The sequence below is a fragment of the Ranitomeya imitator genome, chromosome 1 (genome assembly GCF_032444005.1).
Source record: "Ranitomeya imitator isolate aRanImi1 chromosome 1, aRanImi1.pri, whole genome shotgun sequence".
Lineage (NCBI taxonomy): Eukaryota > Metazoa > Chordata > Amphibia > Anura > Dendrobatidae > Ranitomeya > Ranitomeya imitator.
The window spans coordinates 272,856,960-272,876,488 of record NC_091282.1 but is presented as its reverse complement, the minus strand read 5'-3'; the positions used below and the strand labels follow the sequence as shown (position 1 = coordinate 272,876,488).

At 45.0% G+C, this 19,529-nt stretch overlaps 1 protein-coding gene and 1 long non-coding RNA gene across 3 annotated transcripts in view; both read left to right on the top strand.

Moving 5' to 3' along the window:
• The window catches only part of LOC138668878 (uncharacterized), a 265,220-nt gene that overhangs the window by 225,654 nt on the left and 20,037 nt on the right, over window positions 1–19,529 (top strand). The gene's annotated exons all lie outside the window — the stretch shown is intronic.
• The window catches only part of STX2 (syntaxin 2), a 100,924-nt gene that overhangs the window by 62,920 nt on the left and 18,475 nt on the right, over window positions 1–19,529 (top strand). For both annotated transcript variants that reach the window (XM_069756053.1, XM_069756052.1), the window contains exon 6: window positions 2,312–2,420. In XM_069756053.1, the coding sequence (XP_069612154.1) occupies window positions 2,312–2,420 (109 nt within the window). The remainder of the gene's footprint in view (window positions 1–2,311; window positions 2,421–19,529) is intronic.

Genomic DNA, 19,529 nt, shown 5'->3' with positions numbered 1-19,529 from the left:
TATGTGTGATCGCTATGTATGGAAAAGGAATAGACTGCCCCACCATGTGATGTGGAGAGTGTATATGAGCTGGATATGATGTCCCAGAGAAGGGACACCGGGTATCTATGATGTAAATAAATGCACAGTATGTAAATAAATGTGGGTAAACCCCATATAGGATGGAAGCGCTTAATATAGCATAGAGAAATGAAGGGAGCAGAGGGGAGGAAGAAAGCCATTATGGCAAGTACATGGTCATAGATTGTGTTGATAGCAAATAGATAGGAATGGACTGAGGCTATGAGTGACCGACTGAAATGAAAAAAGAAGAAAAGAAGAAAAAAAGGAAGAAAAAGAGGATGATGAGGGTGGGCGTGACCCATTCGGAGCACAGTGATAACCAGTGAATAGGGTGGTGCTCGTGATCCGTGGTGCCAATAAATCAGTACAGGCGACTCTAAAAAGATAAGAAAAGAGCAAATTAGTGGTCATATATAGCAACAACTGTTAAACAAACGCCATAAGCTCATAATCACGGTTGAGACCTTTGGGAGCCATCACATCACATGGTGGGGCAGTCTATTCCTTTTCCATACATAGCGATCACACATAGCGTAGCCCTGCCTCATCCAATATGGCGACGGGACTCCTCTACGTGACGTCCGGTGCCCCACTTCCGGTTCGTCATATCCGGCTCCTGCCCGCTCGCCCGGCGTTCTCTCACAGTGCGGTTTGCACTGTTCAACTCAGCGCGTCACGTCCGCCCCATTATGGGCTCCGACGCTACGTAGCTCATATTGTCACTTCCGGCAGTTCTCCCGCCCTCCAGGGTTAAAATGCCCCATCCTCTCAGTTTCCTTACCCTAACAGCGGTGGACACCGCGGAATCGGCTATCTACAAGGTATACTATTGGGGACATTGTACCTTCTCGGATCCACTATGGCACCGATCTTGGCACCTACATCACTGCCTTATTTATCCCCCGTTCTTTTAGGCTGCATTAGGAGACTCTCACTTAGATTGACGCTGTACTCTGGATATCATTGGTAGGCCTTATTGATATGCTTCCCACCGGCTTTTATTCCTTACACCACAGGGTCTAACCGGTTTTTCTATGTATTTACAACTATTATAGACAGCGCATATAGCCACCAGTATTTATCTACATCCCAATTTCTTGGTATGCATCTCTCTACATTTTTCTTCTCACTTACTGTGCCACTATAGTCCTACAGCTCTCTGCTATCATGTACGCACTATAGATAAAAAAAATTTTTCTTTTGCCATAAACATGCACGGTTGTTCATGTCTATGTTGTATATACTTTGTTTATTTATTATTTATGATTTTTGTATCCTATCTTGATGTATTGTTTTAATATATACTTTACAGTCACTGACGAAGGTCAGCGTCGGGGCTCTGTGCTGTGCGGCGGCGGCGTATCTTAGTGCAGAGTCAGGGCTCCTCTGGCATTTCCCAATTCCTCAAAGCCCGAAGGCACCGGCAGCTCCATTGCTACAATGCGGTGGCCTCTGGGAAAATGGCCCCTGGGGGCGGCGCATGCTCAGATTCAGATCTCGTCTCCCGAGATCTCGGGACGAGATCTGAATCTGAGCATGCGCCGCCCCCAGCGGCCATTTTCCCGGAGGCCACAGCATCGCAGCAATTAAGCTGCCGGTGCCTCCTGGCTTTGAGGAATTGGGAAATGCCGGAGGAGCCCCGACTCTGCACGAAGATACGCCGCCCCACAGCACAGAGCCCCGACGCTGCACGAAGAGGAGCCGCCGCCCCACAGCACAGTACCCACGCGGCACAAAGCGGAGCAGTGCAGAGACCCCACCCTGCAGCTACAATGAGGTAATGGGGGATACTCCACTCACACTTTCCTGTGAGACGCCCCCTCTTCGTCATCGGGACCAGTCCCCCCCCCACCCACCATATACACATTGGTGTCTGCACCCGGCGTATAAGACGACCCCCGACCTTTAAGATTTTCAGGGGTTAAAAAGTCATCTTATACGCTGGAAAATACGGTATCTTTAATCCAGATTCAGTGGTTTGCAGTCAGTAGTGATGCCAAAAGCTGGGGTCTGGAACCACAGGTGCATGGCAGATCCCAATTTCTCCATTTCAAATGGAGTTTGGGTCAAGTGTGCGTTCTGCAGAGCTCTCGTGATTCTGGACCCCATTTATAGGATAGCTGGGGGTCCTAATGGTTAGGTCCCCATCAATCTTTAATGACTTGCAGTTCTGGAAATAACATATAGTTCTTGTAATGTTGAAGTATACATTAATGCATGTTTGTTTGTTTTCTTTCTGGTTTCCCAGCATACAGTATTGTCCAGAAAATTTGGGGAAGTTATGACTGCATATAATGAAACCCAGATTCAGTTTCGAGAACGAAGTAAAGGACGAATACAACGTCAACTAGAAATAAGTACGTTGCTGCCTCGCCTGTTGTCAAAGTGCTCAGAAAATGATTAAACACAAAAGAAAAGGATGGGACTATTTTGGAAGTTAGTAATTGTCCCAGCCATTTCATGACATTATAACAATACTGATTTTTTTATTTTAATTTTTTTTTTATCTTTCTTGGCTGCTCTTTTATAGTTTCAACATTTTAAGGCTGAAAAAGGACACTCGTCTATAGTTAATACAAAAAGGGAGAAGCCAGTGCTGCTAGTGGTCAGAACGCAATTCAAAAAGTGCAAATGCACATATTAATTTCTGACTATATCAAAATGAGACATTTAGCAAACAATTGATCAATTCTTTGAGCCACCCCGCCACGTCACGGCATTCTCTTGCGGCAGTCCTGCTCTACGATTTTTATATTCGCTGTCCCATTACGGCCTCCTTAATATGTTAGGAGAAAGACCACGTTAGTCCCACTCTACGTTTTTTTTTTTTGTTCTATTCACTGTGCCATTACGGCCTCCTAAATGTGTTAAAAGCGGGACTATATTGAATGCAAACCGTACCTGTAGCTTTTCTGAATCACTCCCATGGCGCCAGAAAGGGTAAGCGACAATATCGGTCGACCAGGTCCAAATATATATACACACTTACTAACAATTTTGGAAATCAGACTATTTCCCTAGTCCATCTTATCTATAATATAACATTTTCCCAGAAAATCGTCCTGGCCTTTCTTGAAGGTGAATTGACAATTTACAAGATGTTGTGGCAGTCTCAGTGCTCGTAAATAATCGCTATATGTGATTATAAAATAATAATATGGAAAAAGAGAGTATACAAACAGGACAGCATGGGATCACAGCTGCTGCCTTTTGTGAGGTAAAACATTTCCCTGCCTGTTTAAAAGCTTTCTACCTCACAGAAAGAATTAGCTGCAATCCCATGCTGTCCTGTCTGTATACGCTTTTGCTTCCTCCCCTGCCCAGCAGCTGTGGTATGATCAGACTATGTTCCTGTATTGTCAGACACAGCCATTACACAGTACACAGCAGGGACACATTTATAAGATTATTTCAGCACAGGAACATTTTTATTTAACCCCTTAGTGACAGAGCCAATTTGGTACTTAACCCCTATACCCCCAAGGGTGGTTTGCACGTTAATGACTGGGCCAATTTTTACAATTCTGACCACTGTCCCTTAACGAGGTTATAACTCTGGAACGCTTCAACGGATCCCAGTGAATCTGACATTGTTTTCTCGTGACATATTGTACTTCATGACAGTGGTAAAAATTATTTGATAGTACCTGCGTTTATTTGTGAAAAAAACGGAAATTTGACGAAAATTATGAAAATTTCGCAATTTTCCAACTTTGAATTTTTATGCAATTAAATCACAGAGATATGTCACACAAAATACTTAATAAGTAACATTTCCCACATGTCTACTTTACATCAGCACAATTTTGGAACCAAAATTTTTTTTTGTTAGGGAGTTATAAGGGTGAAAAGTTGACCAGCAATTTCTCATTTCTACAACACCATTTTTTTTTTAGGGACCACATCTCATTTGAAGTCATTTTGAGGGGTCTATATGATAGAAAATACCCAAGTGTGACACCATTCTAAAAACTACACCCCTCAAGGTGCTCAAAACCACATTCAAGAAGTTTATTAACCCTTCTGGTGCTTCACAGGAATTTTTTGAATGTTTAAATAAAAATGAACATTTTTCACAAAAAATTTAATTCAGCTCCAATTTGTTTTATTTTACCAAGGGTAACAGGAGAAAATGGACCCCAAACATTGTTGTACAATTTGTCCTGAGTACGCCAATACCCCACATGTGGGGGTAAACCACTGTTTGGGCGCATGGCACAGCTCGGAAGTGAAGGAGCACCATTTGACTGCAAAATTGACTGGAATTGAGATGGGATGCCATGTTTCGTTTGGAGAGCCCCTGATGTGCCTAAACATTGAAACCCCCACAAGTGACACCATTTTGGAAAGTAGACCCCCTAAGGAACTTATCTAGAGGTGTAGTGAGCACTTTGACCCACCAAGTGCTTCACAGAAGTTTATAATGTAGAACCGTAAAAATAAAAAAATCATATTTTTTCACAAAAATTATCGTTTCGCCCCCAATTTTTTATTTTTCCAAGGGTAAGAGAAGAAATTGGACCCCAAACGTTGTTGTACAATTTGTCCTGAGTACGCTGATACCCCATATGTGGGGGTAAACCACTGTTTGGGCGGATGGGAGAGCTCGGAAAGGAAGGAGCGCCGTTTGACTTTTCAGTGCAAAATTGACAGGAATTGAGATGAGACGCCATGTTGCGTTTGCAGAGCCCCTAATGTACCTAAATAGTAGAAACCCCTCACAAGTGACACCATTTTGGAAAGTAGACCCCCCCCTAAGGAACTTATCTAGATGTGTGGTGAGCGCTTTGACCCACCAAGGGCTTCACAGAAGTTTATAATGGAGAGCCGTAAAAATAAAACAAAAATTTTTCCCCACAAAAATTATTTTTTAGCCCCCAGTTTTGTATTCCCGAGGGTAACAGGAGAAATTGGACCCCAAAATTTGTTGTCCAATTTGTCCTGAGTGCGCTGATACCCCATATGTGGGGGGAAACCACTGTTTGGGCGCATGGGAGGGCTCGGAAGGGAAGGAGCTCCATTTGGAATGCAGACTTAGATGGAATGGTCTGCAGGTGTCACATTGCATTTGCAGAGCCCCTAATTTACCTAAACAGTAGAAACCCCCCACAAGTGACACCATTTTGGAAGCTAGACCCCCTAAGGAACTCATCTAGATGTGTTGAGAGCTTTGAACCCCCAAGTGTTTCACTACAGTTTGTAACGCAGAGCCGTAAAAATAAAAAATCTTTTTTTCCCACAAAAATAATTTTTTAGCCCCCAGTTTTGTATTTTCCCAAGGGTAACAGGAGAAATTGGACCCCAACAGTTGTTGTCCTATTTGTCCTGAGTACGCTGATACCCCATATGTTGGGGTAAACCCCTGTTTTGGCACACGGGAGAGCTCGGAAGGGAAGAAGCACTGTTTTACTTTTTCAACGCAGAATTGGCTGGAATTCAGATCGGACGTCATGTCGCTTTTGGAGAGCCCCTGATGTGCCTAAACAGTGGAAACCCCCCAATTATAACTGAAACCCTAATCCAAACACTCCCCTAACCCTAATTCCAACGGTAACCCTAACCACACCTCTAACCCTGACACACCCCTAACCCTAATCCCAACCCTATTCCCAACTGTAAATGTAATCTAAACCCTAACTGTAACTTTAGCCCCAACCCAAACTGTAGCCCTAACCCTAGCCCTAACCCTAGCCCTAGCCCTAACCCTAGCCCTAACCCTAGCCCTAACCCTAGCCCTAACCCTAGCCCTAACCCTAACCCTAGCCCTAAACCTAGCCCTAACCCTAGCCGTAACCCTAGCCCTAGCCCTAATGGGAAAATGGAAATAAATACATTTTTTTTATTTTTCCCTAAGGGGGTGATGAAGGGGGGTTTGATTTACTTTTATAGTGGGTTTTTTAGTGGATTTTTATGATTGGCAGCCGTCACACACTGAAAGACGCTTTTTATTGCAAAAAATATTTTTTGCGTTACCACATTTTGAGAGCTATAATTTTTCCATATTTTGGTCCACAGAGTCATGTGAGGTCTTGTTTTTTGCGGGACGAGTTGACGTTTTTATTGGTAACATTTTCGGGCACGTGACATTTTTTGATCGCTTTTTATTCCGATTTTTGTGAGGCAGAATGACCAAAAACCAGCTATTCATGAATTTCTTTTGGGGGAGGCGTTTATACCGTTCCGCGTTTGGTAAAATTGATAAAGCAGTTTTATTCTTCGGGTCAGTACGATTACAGCGACACCTCATTTATATCATTTTTTTATGTTTTGGCGCTTTTATACGATAAAAACTATTTTATAGAAAAAAATAATTATTTTTGCATCGCTTTATTCTCAGGACTATAACTTTATTTTTTTGCTGATGATGCTGTATGGAGGCTCGTTTTTTGCGGGACAAGATGACGCTTTCAGCGGTACCATGGTTATTTATAGCTGTCCTTTTGATCGCGTGTTATTCCACTTTTTGTTCGGCGGTATGATAATAAAGCGTTTTTTTGCCTCGTTTTTTTTTTTTTTCTTACAGTGTTTACTGAAGGGGTTAACTAGTGGGCCAGTTTTATAGGTCGGGCCGTTACGGACGCGGCGATACTAAATATATGTACTTTAGATAAAGAAATGTATTTATGGGAATAATATATATATATTTTTTTTCATTATTTAGGAATATTTTTTTTTTAAACATTTGGAAAAAATTTTTTTAACTTTTTTACTTTGTCCCAGGGGGGGACATCACAGATCGATGATCTGACAGTTTGCACAGCACTCTGTCAGATCACCGATCTGATAGCCGTGCAGGCTGCTTCACAGTGCCTGCTCTGAGCAGGCTCTGTGAAGCCACCTCCCTCCCTGCAGGACCCGGATCCGCGGCCATCTTGGATCCGGGTCTGGAGCAGGCAGGGAGGGAGGTAAGACCCTCGCAGCAACGCGATCACATCGCGTTGCTGCGGGGGGCTCAGGGAAGCCCGCAGGGAGCCCCCTCCCTGCGGGAAGCTTCCCTGTACTGCCGGCACATCGCGATCATCTTTGATCGCGGTGTGCTAGGGGTTAATGTGCCGGGGGCGGTCCGTGACCGCTCCTGGCACATAGTGCCGGATGTCAGCTGCGATAGGCAGCTGACACCCGGCTGCGCTCCCCCCGTGAGCGCCGCCGATCGCGCTTGACGTACTATCCCGTCCGTGGTCATAGGGGCCCACCCCACCTCGACGGGATAGTACGTCCGATGTCAGAAAGGGGTTAATGACCGAGCCAATTTTTACAATTCTGACCACTGTTACTTTATGAGGTAATAACTCTGGAACTCTTTAACGGATCCCGCTGATTCTGAAATTGTTTTTTTCGTGACATATTGTACTTCATGTCAGTGGTAACATTTGTTCGATATTACTTATGAAAAAAACGGAAATATGGCGAAAAATTTTGCATTTTCAAACTTTGCATTTTTATGCCCTTCAATCAGAGAGATATGTCACACAAAATAGTTAATAAATAACATTTCCCACATGTCTACCTTACATCAGCACAATTTTGGAACCAATTTTTTTTTTTTTTTTGCTAGGAAGTTATAAGGGTTGAAAGTTGACGAGCGATTTCTCATTTTTCCAACAAAATTTACAAAACCATTTTTTTTAGGGACCATCTCACATTTAAAGTCACTTTGAGGGGTGTACATGACAGAAAATACCCAAACTTGACACCATTCTAAAAACTACACCACTGAAGGTGCTCAAAACCACATTCAAGAAGTTTATTAACCCTTTATGTGCTTCACAGGAACTGAAACAATGTCGAAAAAAAATGAACATTTAACTTAACCAATTTTTTTTTATTTTCACAAGTGTAAAAAGAGAAAATGAACCACAAATTTTGTTATGCAAATTCTCCTGAATACGTCAATACTCCATATGTGGGGGTAAACCACTGTTTGGGCGCATGGCAGGGCTTGGAAGAGAAGGAGCACCAGAATTGACTGGAATTGAGATCGGACGCCATATCGCATTTGGAGAGCCCCTGATGTGCTTAAACAGTGGAATCCCCCCACAAGTGACACCATTTTGGAAACTAGACCCCTTAAGGAACTTGCCTAGATGTGTGGTGAGCACTTTGAACCCCCAAGTGCTTCACAGACGTTTATAACGTAGAACCGTGAAAATAAAAAATCACATTTTTTTTTTACACAAAAATTATCTTTTTTGCCCACAAATTCTCATTTTCACAAGGGTAACAGTAGAAATTAGACCACAACACACACAAGTTATATTACAAAATGTCTTATTTTTATCAGAAAAATATTTAGAATTGAGAGTACTCATTGGTTGATACCTTTTTAATGGCTAACTGAAAAGATGGTAACAAATTGCAAGCTTTTGAGACTACTCCGGTCTCATCATCAGGCATAGAGTAATGGAAATTTTGAAGAATCACATATTTATACACAACACAGCCCAGAAAAATGCCATAGATAAGACAGGTGACTTGAAGCAGAATTACCATTATGTGAGTGATAAACACTTATGTCCATAAATATTGGACCAGTTCATAGATAAGGAGTGAATGTTTTATGGTCCTCTGATTGGGGTCTGGTTCTATGTTAAGATGCCCCGACATGGTCTGAGGAGCAAATTCCTTAATTGACGTAAAAAGACATAAATCCGTGACACTCTTAAAGGGGTACTAGGCAGATGCCTCTCACTCAGCCAAACCAGATCTCCACTTAACACTGACGAGGGGCAGTACCCTGAAACAGTGTCTGCAAATTGAGATTCTGGTTTGGCTATTACCCTAAGTCATGTGACAAGGCTCGTTAAAGGGTCGACATTGACCGTTAGGATTGCTACTTCCAATAGGTGGCACTAGAGTTCTAGTTCTCTTCCACTCTGAAGAGACAATTTGCATATTTCCCAGAGGAGCATTGCGGCTTTAAGTCTCCTCACCTTGACATGCTTAACATGCCACTCTCTGCAAGGAGAAACTATACTTCTTGGATCCCTGTGAAAATAAAACTGATATACTTGTCTGCCATGCCGGCACAGTTCCAGCAGTGTCTGCACTTGTGGTCACGAAGCTAACGTGAGGTTGTTATGACACGCGAGCACTGCGCCCAATCACCGCTGCCGTCACTGTCCCCACCTTTGTATGTCTTAGCAATCGAGGAAGTGACAGGTGCAGCTCTGACTTCCTGTTGATTGCTTATACGTCCTAAGGCTGGTACAGTGGTAGCAGCGATGATTGGGTGCAGGGCTCGCGTGTCAGAACAACCTCACGTTTTCCCTAGTAGTGGAAAGTCCCCTTAGATTGTTTTCCGTAGAAGTCAACAAACCTCTACAAAGCTACTAAGGTCCATGCATCTCAGGTACATTGGCTTCCTATAATAAGAGTAAAATAATCGATCATGAGAAAATAAAAACAAATGACTAAAAAGAATATCTATCAGTATGTTTATTTAATTAGATTAAAGGGCCACTGTCACCCCCCTGCAGCCGTTATAAACTAAAAGAGCCACCTTGTGCAGCAGTAATGCCGCATTCTAACAAGGTGGCTCTTTTAGTTTTGTGTTCAGGTATTACTAAAATAAAGCGTTTTGAAACTTTGCAAAAATACCTGTCTTTGTCCATGGAGGCGGGTCCTCAGCCCCCAGTTTGAAGGGTATTCTGCCGTCACTCACATTTTCAGGGGCTTTCGGCGCCGCCCCCTCCGCGCTGTTTTCTTTTCAAATCCGGCGCCGGCGCTGTGTAAATGTTTGTGGGGCAGGCGCAGTAAGCTCTGGCGGTCTGACGTCCCAGCCAGGCTTGGAGACTGCGCCTGTGCGGGCAGTGCGGCCGCCCACCTCGGTAATCCCTGCTCCACACTGTGTTATGCATTGTGCACAGTGCGGGGCTAGGATTCCTGGGCATGCGCACTGCGTGTGTCAGCCTGTCACCCAGGTCCCCCGCCCCCTGCCTTACAGTGTCTTTATACTGTAATCAGCTGATCGTGCCTCCTCCTTCTCCCACTAGCAGTCGCCGGGAAAGAACCAACATTGGAAACTTGCCTGCTAGCTGGTGTGTGTTTTTTCTAGGTGTATTCTTTAGGTGTATGGATATGTAACTAAATTGGTGGCGAAATTTACCCAGCGACAATGAAAGTTATATACTGATGTGGACATAACTTATACCGCACTGTGGATGCATATTGGTTGTTGGGGGGCATTAGACCACACTGCAGCTGAATATACGGCATATGTGCGGCATAATGCTCCCCAATATCTCCGTATATTTAGCTGCAGTGTGGTCTAATGCCCCCCAACAACCAATATGCATCCACAGTGCGGTATAAGTTATGTCCACATCAGTATATAACTTTCATTCTCGCTGGGTAAATTTCGCCACCAATTTAGTAACATATCCAGGGATTACCGCAGTCTCCAAGCCTGGCTGGGACGTCAGACCGGCAGAGCTTACTGCGCCTGCCCCACAAACATTTACACGGCGCCGGATTTGAAAAGAAAACAGCGCGGAGGGGGCGGCGCCGAAAGCCCCTGAAAATGTGAGTGACGGCAGAATACCCTTCAAACTGGGGGCTGAGGACCCGCCTCCGTGGACAAAGACAGGTATTTTTGCAAAGTTTCAAAACGCTTTATTTTAGTAATACCTGGACACAAAACTAAAAGAGCCACCTTGTTAGAATGCGGCATTACTGCTGCACAAGGTGGTTCTTTTAGTTTATAACGGCTGCAGGGGGGTGACAGTGGCCCTTTAAAGTAACAACTAAATATTTTTACTTTCTGGGATGTTATGGTTTTATAGAAAAAAAAACGAAGAACTAGCTAAGAAAAGACAGTAAATTTTAAAGGCATTAATACTCCATACATAATTATTTTATGACACTGCCCGCTCTGTGTAAACAGTCTTCAAGTTAAATATTTACTTTTTGTGTATATTACCGTAGCAAATCGTTCATCCCTTCATGCTTGATCTTTTCTTTTAATAATCTGCAGAACATACTAGGGGTGGCAGATTTTTAGTTCCTGACATTTTGTTCTGTTTTCTGAATAAAGACATCCAAACAGAGGAGGAGGCTCGGTGGCAATGTCCTTCTCAAACTCCCAACTCTGGTGACATTTTTCTGAAACGGGCAAGGGAGTGGCTTTTAGAGAAGAGCCACATGTTTTGTCCTCGTCCTGGAGATCGGTGCAGTGCAGAGGAGGAAGCAGAATATGTTTAGCCTGAGAGTGTCTGATTTACTACAGCTTCCAATATGTAAGAGCTGGAGTCTGGAGAGCTCTGTATCAAACCTCCACACTGACTGAAAGTGACTATTCAGTATCCATGTGTACTCTCCGTCCCTGGTTTCCTCAGTTTGCCTCCCGCTCCCTCTTTTGCTCGGTGTTCCTTTCCTCCTGCTTTTTATGTTGGCTACTGCAGTGGCATACTGAGTGAAGCAGCAAACCAAAGTTACACCTTACCTAGTCCGCAGCACAGTAAAGACATGGTCTAGATGTCTCACTGCACTCCCCATACCAATATACCGACTATCATGGAAGCAGGGTTACTGGAACGCCTATCTGAGCAAAGGAGAAAGTTGGAAATAAGCTCAGAGCACCAGGTAGAGTGAATATAGACAAGAAACAAATAAACTCTTCCTCCTAGAGTGGATGGTAGCTTTAAAGAGGACCCATCATCAAGTCAAAAGTGAACAGATTATGGTCTTTTATTCCTGCTGCTCCCTTGAATTTTTTTTTTTAATCTGCCAAATGGTCATAGAGATATTGGTAGTTCCTATTTAGTGCAACCAATATGGTAATATTTATTGTCTTTACCAAGAGGTTCTCGGAGTGACATTACATAACAGCCTAAATTCATAGTCCCAGAGAATCCTGTAAGTAACGACTTTTGGTAAAGGCCATAAAACTTAGCACAAATAAAATACCCCAGATCTCTGGAACTCTTTGGCAAATGTAATAAAAAAACGCCAGATTACTCAGAAGAGCGACGGGAATAAAATAAGGGCATTAAACCGTCAAGCATTGGCTCGATGACAGGTTTCTAAGCCTAGACCGACATACACACTGAAGGACAGATGCTACTGCATCATCCGCTTCTCCCCACGACCCCTCACTACAGTAGTACCTGTATTATTTGTGTGTAATATTTGGTGTATGAAGAGGCATTTAGAAAGTTTGCAGATTGTGAATATAGGAAATACAGTATAGAGCGATTTGGATAAGAGAAGATGAAATTAAGTTATGATGGCACTGTAGTTCATACGTATCATGACACAATTATAGTTGTTGATTTCATGAGTAGGAAAATTCAGGGCCTTACTGAGGCTCAAAATAGTTGAGTAGGGTTGAGCGACTTTTACTTTTTTAGGGTCGAGTTGGGTTTTGCGAAACCAGACTATCTCAAAAGTCGAGTCGAGAGAAATCGTCTGGTTATCGTGAAAAGTCGGGGATCGACCGAAACTCGAAACCCAATACAAATCAATGGGGAAGAATAGTCGGCAGTGAGTGGAGGCAAGGAAAACACCTACAGTGCCCATTTTAATGGCAAAAACATCCATTCTTGGTACTGAAGCTTGTCAATCTTAATTTACCTTATAATAATAGTTAGGCATTGGTCATTGGGGGTCATTTGGCTAAATTTGTGGGGGGTATGGCTGGTTCAAGTATTTAGTGGGCCCAGGAAACGTGGACCACGTCACGGCAGTGGAGCAGGGAGAGGTAAGTATTTTAACTTTGCAAGTGCTGTGATCCTGAGCAAGCAGGGGGGGGCCACTCGTTCGCATTGGCACAGGGCCCCTCAAAGTACGGCGGTGTGTTTGCACGGCGGGGGCGCCTCCCACCGGCAGCGACACTTTTGCGTACTATGAGGGGCCCTGTGCCAGTGACGTCGCCAACGAGTATTCCCCCCCAACTGATGAAGGAACCTGCACTTTCATCTGCACCTTCCTCTTTGTCCCTGTGTAAGGTGGTATAGTATGCGGGAAGGGGAACCTCACTTTCAGCAGGGTCAGAATCTGGCTGTGTAGCGTGCAAGGGGAATGTAGCGGTCTGGGTCAATGTACCAGCAGAGTCATCTAGCACTGGCTGGGCAATGGGTAGGATGAGGTGGAAACACAGATATAGGCCCAAATAATAAAGTGGGCTAAATGCATTTCAACATTGGTAACAGGACTAACCAGGCGGCATTGCTTTGTTCAGTGGAGGACAACTGTAATGAGAGGCTGACACAGTGAGTAGGCCCAAATCAGTAAGTAGTCTAAATGCAGTTCAAAATTGGTAACAGTAGTAAACAGGCGGCACTGCTTTGTTCAGTGGAGAACAGCAAGGAGCGGCAGACACCGATAGTGGGCCCCGACCAAACTAGTAGGCCAAATGCAGTGTTATATTAAAAACTACTTAATGAGAGCCTGAAGATCGAAGCTCAGGACAGGAAACCAGGAGAACACCTTGGAGCGGCACACCGTTAGTAGGCCCCCACCAAACTAGTAGGCCAAATGCAGTGTTATATTAACAACTACTTAATGAGAGCCTGAAGATCGAAGCTCAGGAAAGGAAACCAGGAGAACACCTTGGAGCGGCAGACACCGTTAGTAGGCCCCAACCAAACTAGTAGGCCAACTGCAGTGTTATATTAACAACTACTTAATGAGAGCCTGAAGATCGAAGCTCAGAAATGGAAACCAGGAGAACACCTTGGAGCGGCAGACACAGTTAGTAGACCCCAACCAAACTAGTAGCAGCAATGCATTTGTTAGATTAAAAACTATTTAACGAGAGCCTGAAGATAGAAGCTCAGGAAAGGCAACCTGGAGAACACCTTGGAGCGGCAGACACTGTTAGTAGGCCCCAACCAAACTAGTAGCCCCAATGCAGTTGTTAGATTAAAAACTATTTAACGAGAGCCTGAAAATAGAAGCTCAGGAAAGGCAACCTGGAGAACACCTTGGAGCTGCAGACACCGTTTGTAGAACCCAACCAAACTTGTGGCCCCAATGCAGTTTTCAAATTCCGATAGGCTGAAAACCTGACAATTTCAGCTCAGCTTTTTTAAGAGGAGGACAGCTGTATTGAGTGGTGCAGACAGACACTGGTAGTAGGCCTTACACCACAACAAAGTTGGCTCGATGCAGGTTTAAAAAAGGTTACAGGGGTACACGGGCAGCATTGGTGTGGTCAGCGGAGGACAATTGGCAGGAGGGACCGCAGACAGACTTACTAGGCCTTAAATTAAAAAAGTTGGCTCAATGCAGGTTTTATTAGGTTACAGGGGTACACAGGCAACATTGCTGTGGTCAGCGGAGGACAATTGGAAGGAGTGACCGCAGACAGACTTAGTAGGCCTAAAATAAAAAAAATTAGGCTCAATGCAGGTTTAATTATGTTGCACAGGCAGGGGTGCACAGGCAGCATTGCTGTGGTCAGCGGAGGACAATTGGAAGGAGTGTCTGACACAGTTAGTACTCCAAAATAATAAATAGATGTTAATGTCTCGCAAAAAAGCAAACAAAAAAAAAACAGGTGGCATACTTAGTTACAGGGGTGGGCTCCTCTGCTGAGTTTCAGACATTGTTATTTGGCGCCAAGTATTTACTGGTGTAAATGTAGGACAGTGCCCGTGAATATTTTAACTAGCATCATACATGTCAACAAATTGGTATTGTCAGTGCCAGGCATTGAAGGATTTCACCGCATAGACTAAACAGTAGTGGAGCAGTGAGAGATAATTTTGCAAGTGGTAGAGCACTGTTTGAGCTGAAGGGGGGGGGGGGGCCCAGGGCCCCTCATGCTACAACGGTGTCTGACGTTGGGTGCGCACCACCACCGCCAGAGACACTTCATTGTACTATGAGGGATCCAGTGCCGTCGCCCAAAAGTGGGCATACCCACCTCAAATGGAGAAATTGGGACCAGTCCAAAAGCAAGACCTTTTTACAGGAAAGCTAGGTGTCAGCTGGGAAAGGTGGGGCAAAATAATTAGAAATCCATGAGTGGTTCATTTTAATGAAGGTTAGATCATCAACATTTTGGGTAGCCAGACGAGTCCTTTTTTTGGTCAGTATTGAACCATCAGCACTGAATACTCTTTCTGATGGCACTCTAGCTGCTGGGCAAGCAAGCTCCTGCAATGCATATTCGGCCAATTCAGGCCAGGTGTCTATTTTGGATGCCCAGTAATCAAATGGGAATGACGGGTGAGGGAGAACATTGATAAGGGAGGAAAAATAGTTAGTAACCATACTGGACAAATGTTGTCTCCTGTCACTTTGAATTGATGCTAAGTAAATAAGGCAGCACACTGCAGCGCTAAAACATGCAAACTTGAAAACACGAAATTTGAACTGCATTACTGCACTAGAAATATGAAAAATGAGAGCTTTTAGCGCATAAAAATGGCCAATTTTATGTGTACCTGGTAGCCTCTTTACGGCATCTCTCTTATACCAGGTCCTACGCTTGCCCTACCTCGCTGAGAATAAACGTCTCCATCTGAATGGGTGCATGTGAAACCTCTTCTTAGACTAAAATTCTCTCTGTGGAGGGGTATTGGACCTGCTGTAATTAAAACACCTGAAGCTAGGAGGCGGAGTGCACGATCAGAAGGCTAGAGAATACATTTCAAAAACCTGACCTGCACATCCAAACATAGACTAAGTGTGAACAGGTGCTGAACCCAGAGTCGCCAACTCGTATATAGTTAAGTAAATAAGGCAGCACACTGCAGCGCTAAAACATGCAAACTTGAAAACACGAAATTTGAACTGCATTACTGCACTAGAAATATGAAAAATGAGACGTTTCCATACCCCTCCACAGAGAGAGAGAATTTTTAGTCTAAGAAGAGGTTTCACATGCACCCATTCAGATGGAGACGTTTATTCTCAGCGAGGTAGGGCAAGCGTAGGACCTGGTATAAGAGAGATGCTGTAAAGAGGCTACCAGGTACACATAAAATTGGCCATTTTTATGCGCTAAAAGCTCTCATTTTTCATATTTCTAGTGCAGTAATGCAGTTCAAATTTTGTGTTTTCAAGTTTGCATGTTTTAGCGCTGCAGTGTGCTGCCTTATTTACTTAACTATATACGAGTTGGCGACTCTGGGTTCAGCACCTGTTCACACTTAGTCTATGTTTGGATGTGCAGGTCAGGTTTTTGAAATTTGAATTGATGCTGTCCTGTCTGCGGTCATTGCGAAATCACTCCACAACCTGGTCAGAAAACCCCTCTGTCCAACGCCACTTCTGATTTGTGCACCTCTACCACCTCTTCCCTGTTGCCCCCTGCAGCTCGTGTGAGAACCATCACCGGCGCTGTGTGCTGGGAATGCCTGAATCAAACGGTCAACAAGAGTTGCTTGTTTGGTTGCCAATATTTGTTCAAGGTTCTCATGTGGCATGATATTATGCAATTTCCCTTTATAGCGTGGATCCAGGAGGCAGGCCAACCAGTAATCGTCATCGGTCATCATTTTTACAATGCGGGGGTCCCTTTTTAGGATACGCAAGGCATAATCCTCTATGTGGGCCAATGTTCCAGTTGTCAATTCACTGCTTGTGCTGGGTTGAGGAGCACTTTCGGGCAAATGAACGTCACTTGTCTCCCTCAAAAACCCTGAACCTGGCCTTGCAACGCCACCAGTTTGTATTGCCCCCTGAGAAGCTTCCTCATCCAAAAAATATTCATCCCCATCATCCTCCTCGTCGTCCTCCTCTTCGCCCGCCACCTCGTCCAGTAGACTTCCCCGACCAGACAATGGCTGACTGTCATCAAGGCTTCCCTCGTCCTCGGCTGCAGATGCCTGCTCCTTTATGTGCGTCAAACTTTGCATCAGCAGACGCATTAGGGGGATGCTCATGCTTATTATGGCGTTGTCTGCACTAACCAGCCGTGTGCATTCCTCAAAACACTGAAGGACTTGACACAGGTCTTGTAGCTTCGACCACTGCACACCTGACAACTCCATGTCTGCCATCCAACTGCCTGCCTGTGTATGTGTATCCTCCCACAAATACATAACAGCACGCCTCTGTTCGCACAGCCTCTGAAGCATGTGCAGTGTGGAGTTCCACCTTGTTGCAACGTTGATGATTAGGCGATGCTGGGGAAGCTTCAAAGATCGCTGATGGTTCTGCATACGGCTGGAGTGTACAGGCGAACGGTGGATGTGCGAGCAAAGTCTGCGCACCTTCAGGAGCAGGTCGGGTAACCCCGGATAACTTTTCAGGAAGCACTGCACCACCAGGTTTAAGGTGTGAGCCAGGCAAGAAATGTGTTTCAGTTGTGAAAGGGCTATGGCAGCCATAAAATTCCTTTAGTTATCACTACCTTGCCTGCCTCAAGATGTACAGTGCCCAGCCATGACTGAGTTTCTTGCTGCAAGAACTCGGACAGAACTTCCGCGGTGTCTGTTTGGCGCTCAAACACTTCATTGCCAACACAGCCTGCTGACGCTTGCCACTAGCTGTTCCATAATGGGACACCTCGTGTGCAACAGTGGCAGCTGCGGATGGAGTGGTCGTGCGACTGCGGTCTGTGGACGAGCTCTCGCTTCTGCTGGAGGAGGAGGAGGAGGAGGGGGGCGAACGCCTACAGCCAACTGTTTCCTAGACCGTGGGCTAGGCAGAACTGTCCCAATAGGGCTGTTCCCTGTGGACCCTGCATCCACCACATTAACCCAGTGTGCCATGATGGACACGTAACGCCCCTGGCCATGCCTACTGGTCCATGCATCTGTTGTCAGGTGCACCTTTCTACTCACAGATTGCCTGAGTGCATGGACAATGCGGTCTTTGACATGCTGGTGGAGGGCTGGGATGGCTTTTCTCGAAAAGAAGTGTCGACTGGGTAGCTCGTAGCGTGGTACAGCGTAGTCCATGAGGGCTTTGAAAGCTTTGCTTTCAACTGACTGGTAGGGCATCATCTCTAACGAGATTAGTCTAGCAATGTGGGCGTTCAAACCCTGTTTACGCGGATGAGAGGATGAGTACTTCCTTTTCCTAACGAGAGTCTCTTGTCTGGTGAGCTGGACTGGAGAGCTGCATATGGTGGAACTAGCGGGGGTGCCGGTGGACATGGCAGTCTGAGAGAGGGTTGGTGATGATGGTATTCTTGCAGTTGGCCTACATACAGTGTTTCCTAACACGAACCTGGTGATTCCCTGACAGCTTTGGCCTTGCGAGGAAACTTCCACATTTGCTGCAGGTGGTGTGGTAAAACGGTGGGCTTACAGTGAGGGAAGGAATGTAGCGTTGCTGACTAGCTTCATTGTGAGAGGGTGCAACAACATTAAGGGACGTTTGGTAGTTAGTCCAGGCTTGCAAGTGCATGGTGGTTAAATGTCTACGCATGCATTTTGTATTTAGATTTTTAACATTCTGACCTCTGCTGAAGGTCCTTGAGCATTTCTTACAGATGACTTTGCACTGATCATTTGGATTATGTTTAAAAAAAGTGCCAGACTGCACTCTTCCTACTATCGGATCCCTTTTCAGGCATTGCACACTGAGCTACTTTAACCGGATGGCCACGCTGTCCTACAACTGTTTTAGGTTTTGACACACTTTTTTGGCCAGATACGGGCCTGCCAGATGGAAGCTGTTGCGATGTTGATGCCTGCTGCGGCTCCTCCTCCGCTTCAGAGCTACTGCCGGCTGCACCCTGTTCCCCCAATGGCTGCCAATCGTGGTCATCAACTGGGTCATCTATGACCTCCTCTTCTATCTCGTGTGCACCTTCCTCTATGTCACCGTGTAAGCCGGTGCTATAGCGTTCGTGACAGGGCACCATAGTCTCATCAGGGTCAGATTCTGGCTCAGTACACTGCGAGGGCAATGTTGTGATCTGAGTCAATGGAACAGCATAATAATCTAGCTGTGGCTGTGCATCTGTGCACTCCACGTCCGATTCATCTTGTAATGGGCATGGCCTGTTAACAATTTCCCTTTCTAACCCAGGCACGGTATGTGTAAAGAGCTCCATGGAGTAACCTGTAGTGTCGCCTGACGCATCCTTCACTTTTGGTTTGGGTGAAGGACACAAGGAAACATCTTGTTCCTGACCGGGAGCATCCACTGAGGACTCGCTGCTTTTATATTTTGCACTTTCCGAAGAGGAGGCGAAAGAGCTAGAGGCAGAGTCAGCAAGGAAAGCCAAAACTTGTTCCTGCTGCTCCGGCTTTAAAAGCGGTTTTCCTACTCCCAGAAAAGGGAGCGTTCGAGGCCTTGTGTAGCCAGACGATGACGCTGGCTCGACAACTCGAGACTTAGATGCTATATTGCTTTTCCCACGACCACCTGATGCTCCACCACCACTACCATCATTACCAGCTGGCAATGACCGCCCACGGCCACGACCTCTTCCACCAGACTTCCTCATTCTTGGAAAAATGTAACCAAACTAACAAACGTTATATGGTACTGTTAAACCAGTTAGAAGGTGTACGAAAACTTATTGTGAGTTTAAATCTCCCTTTATAGGTGTGTGAGACTGC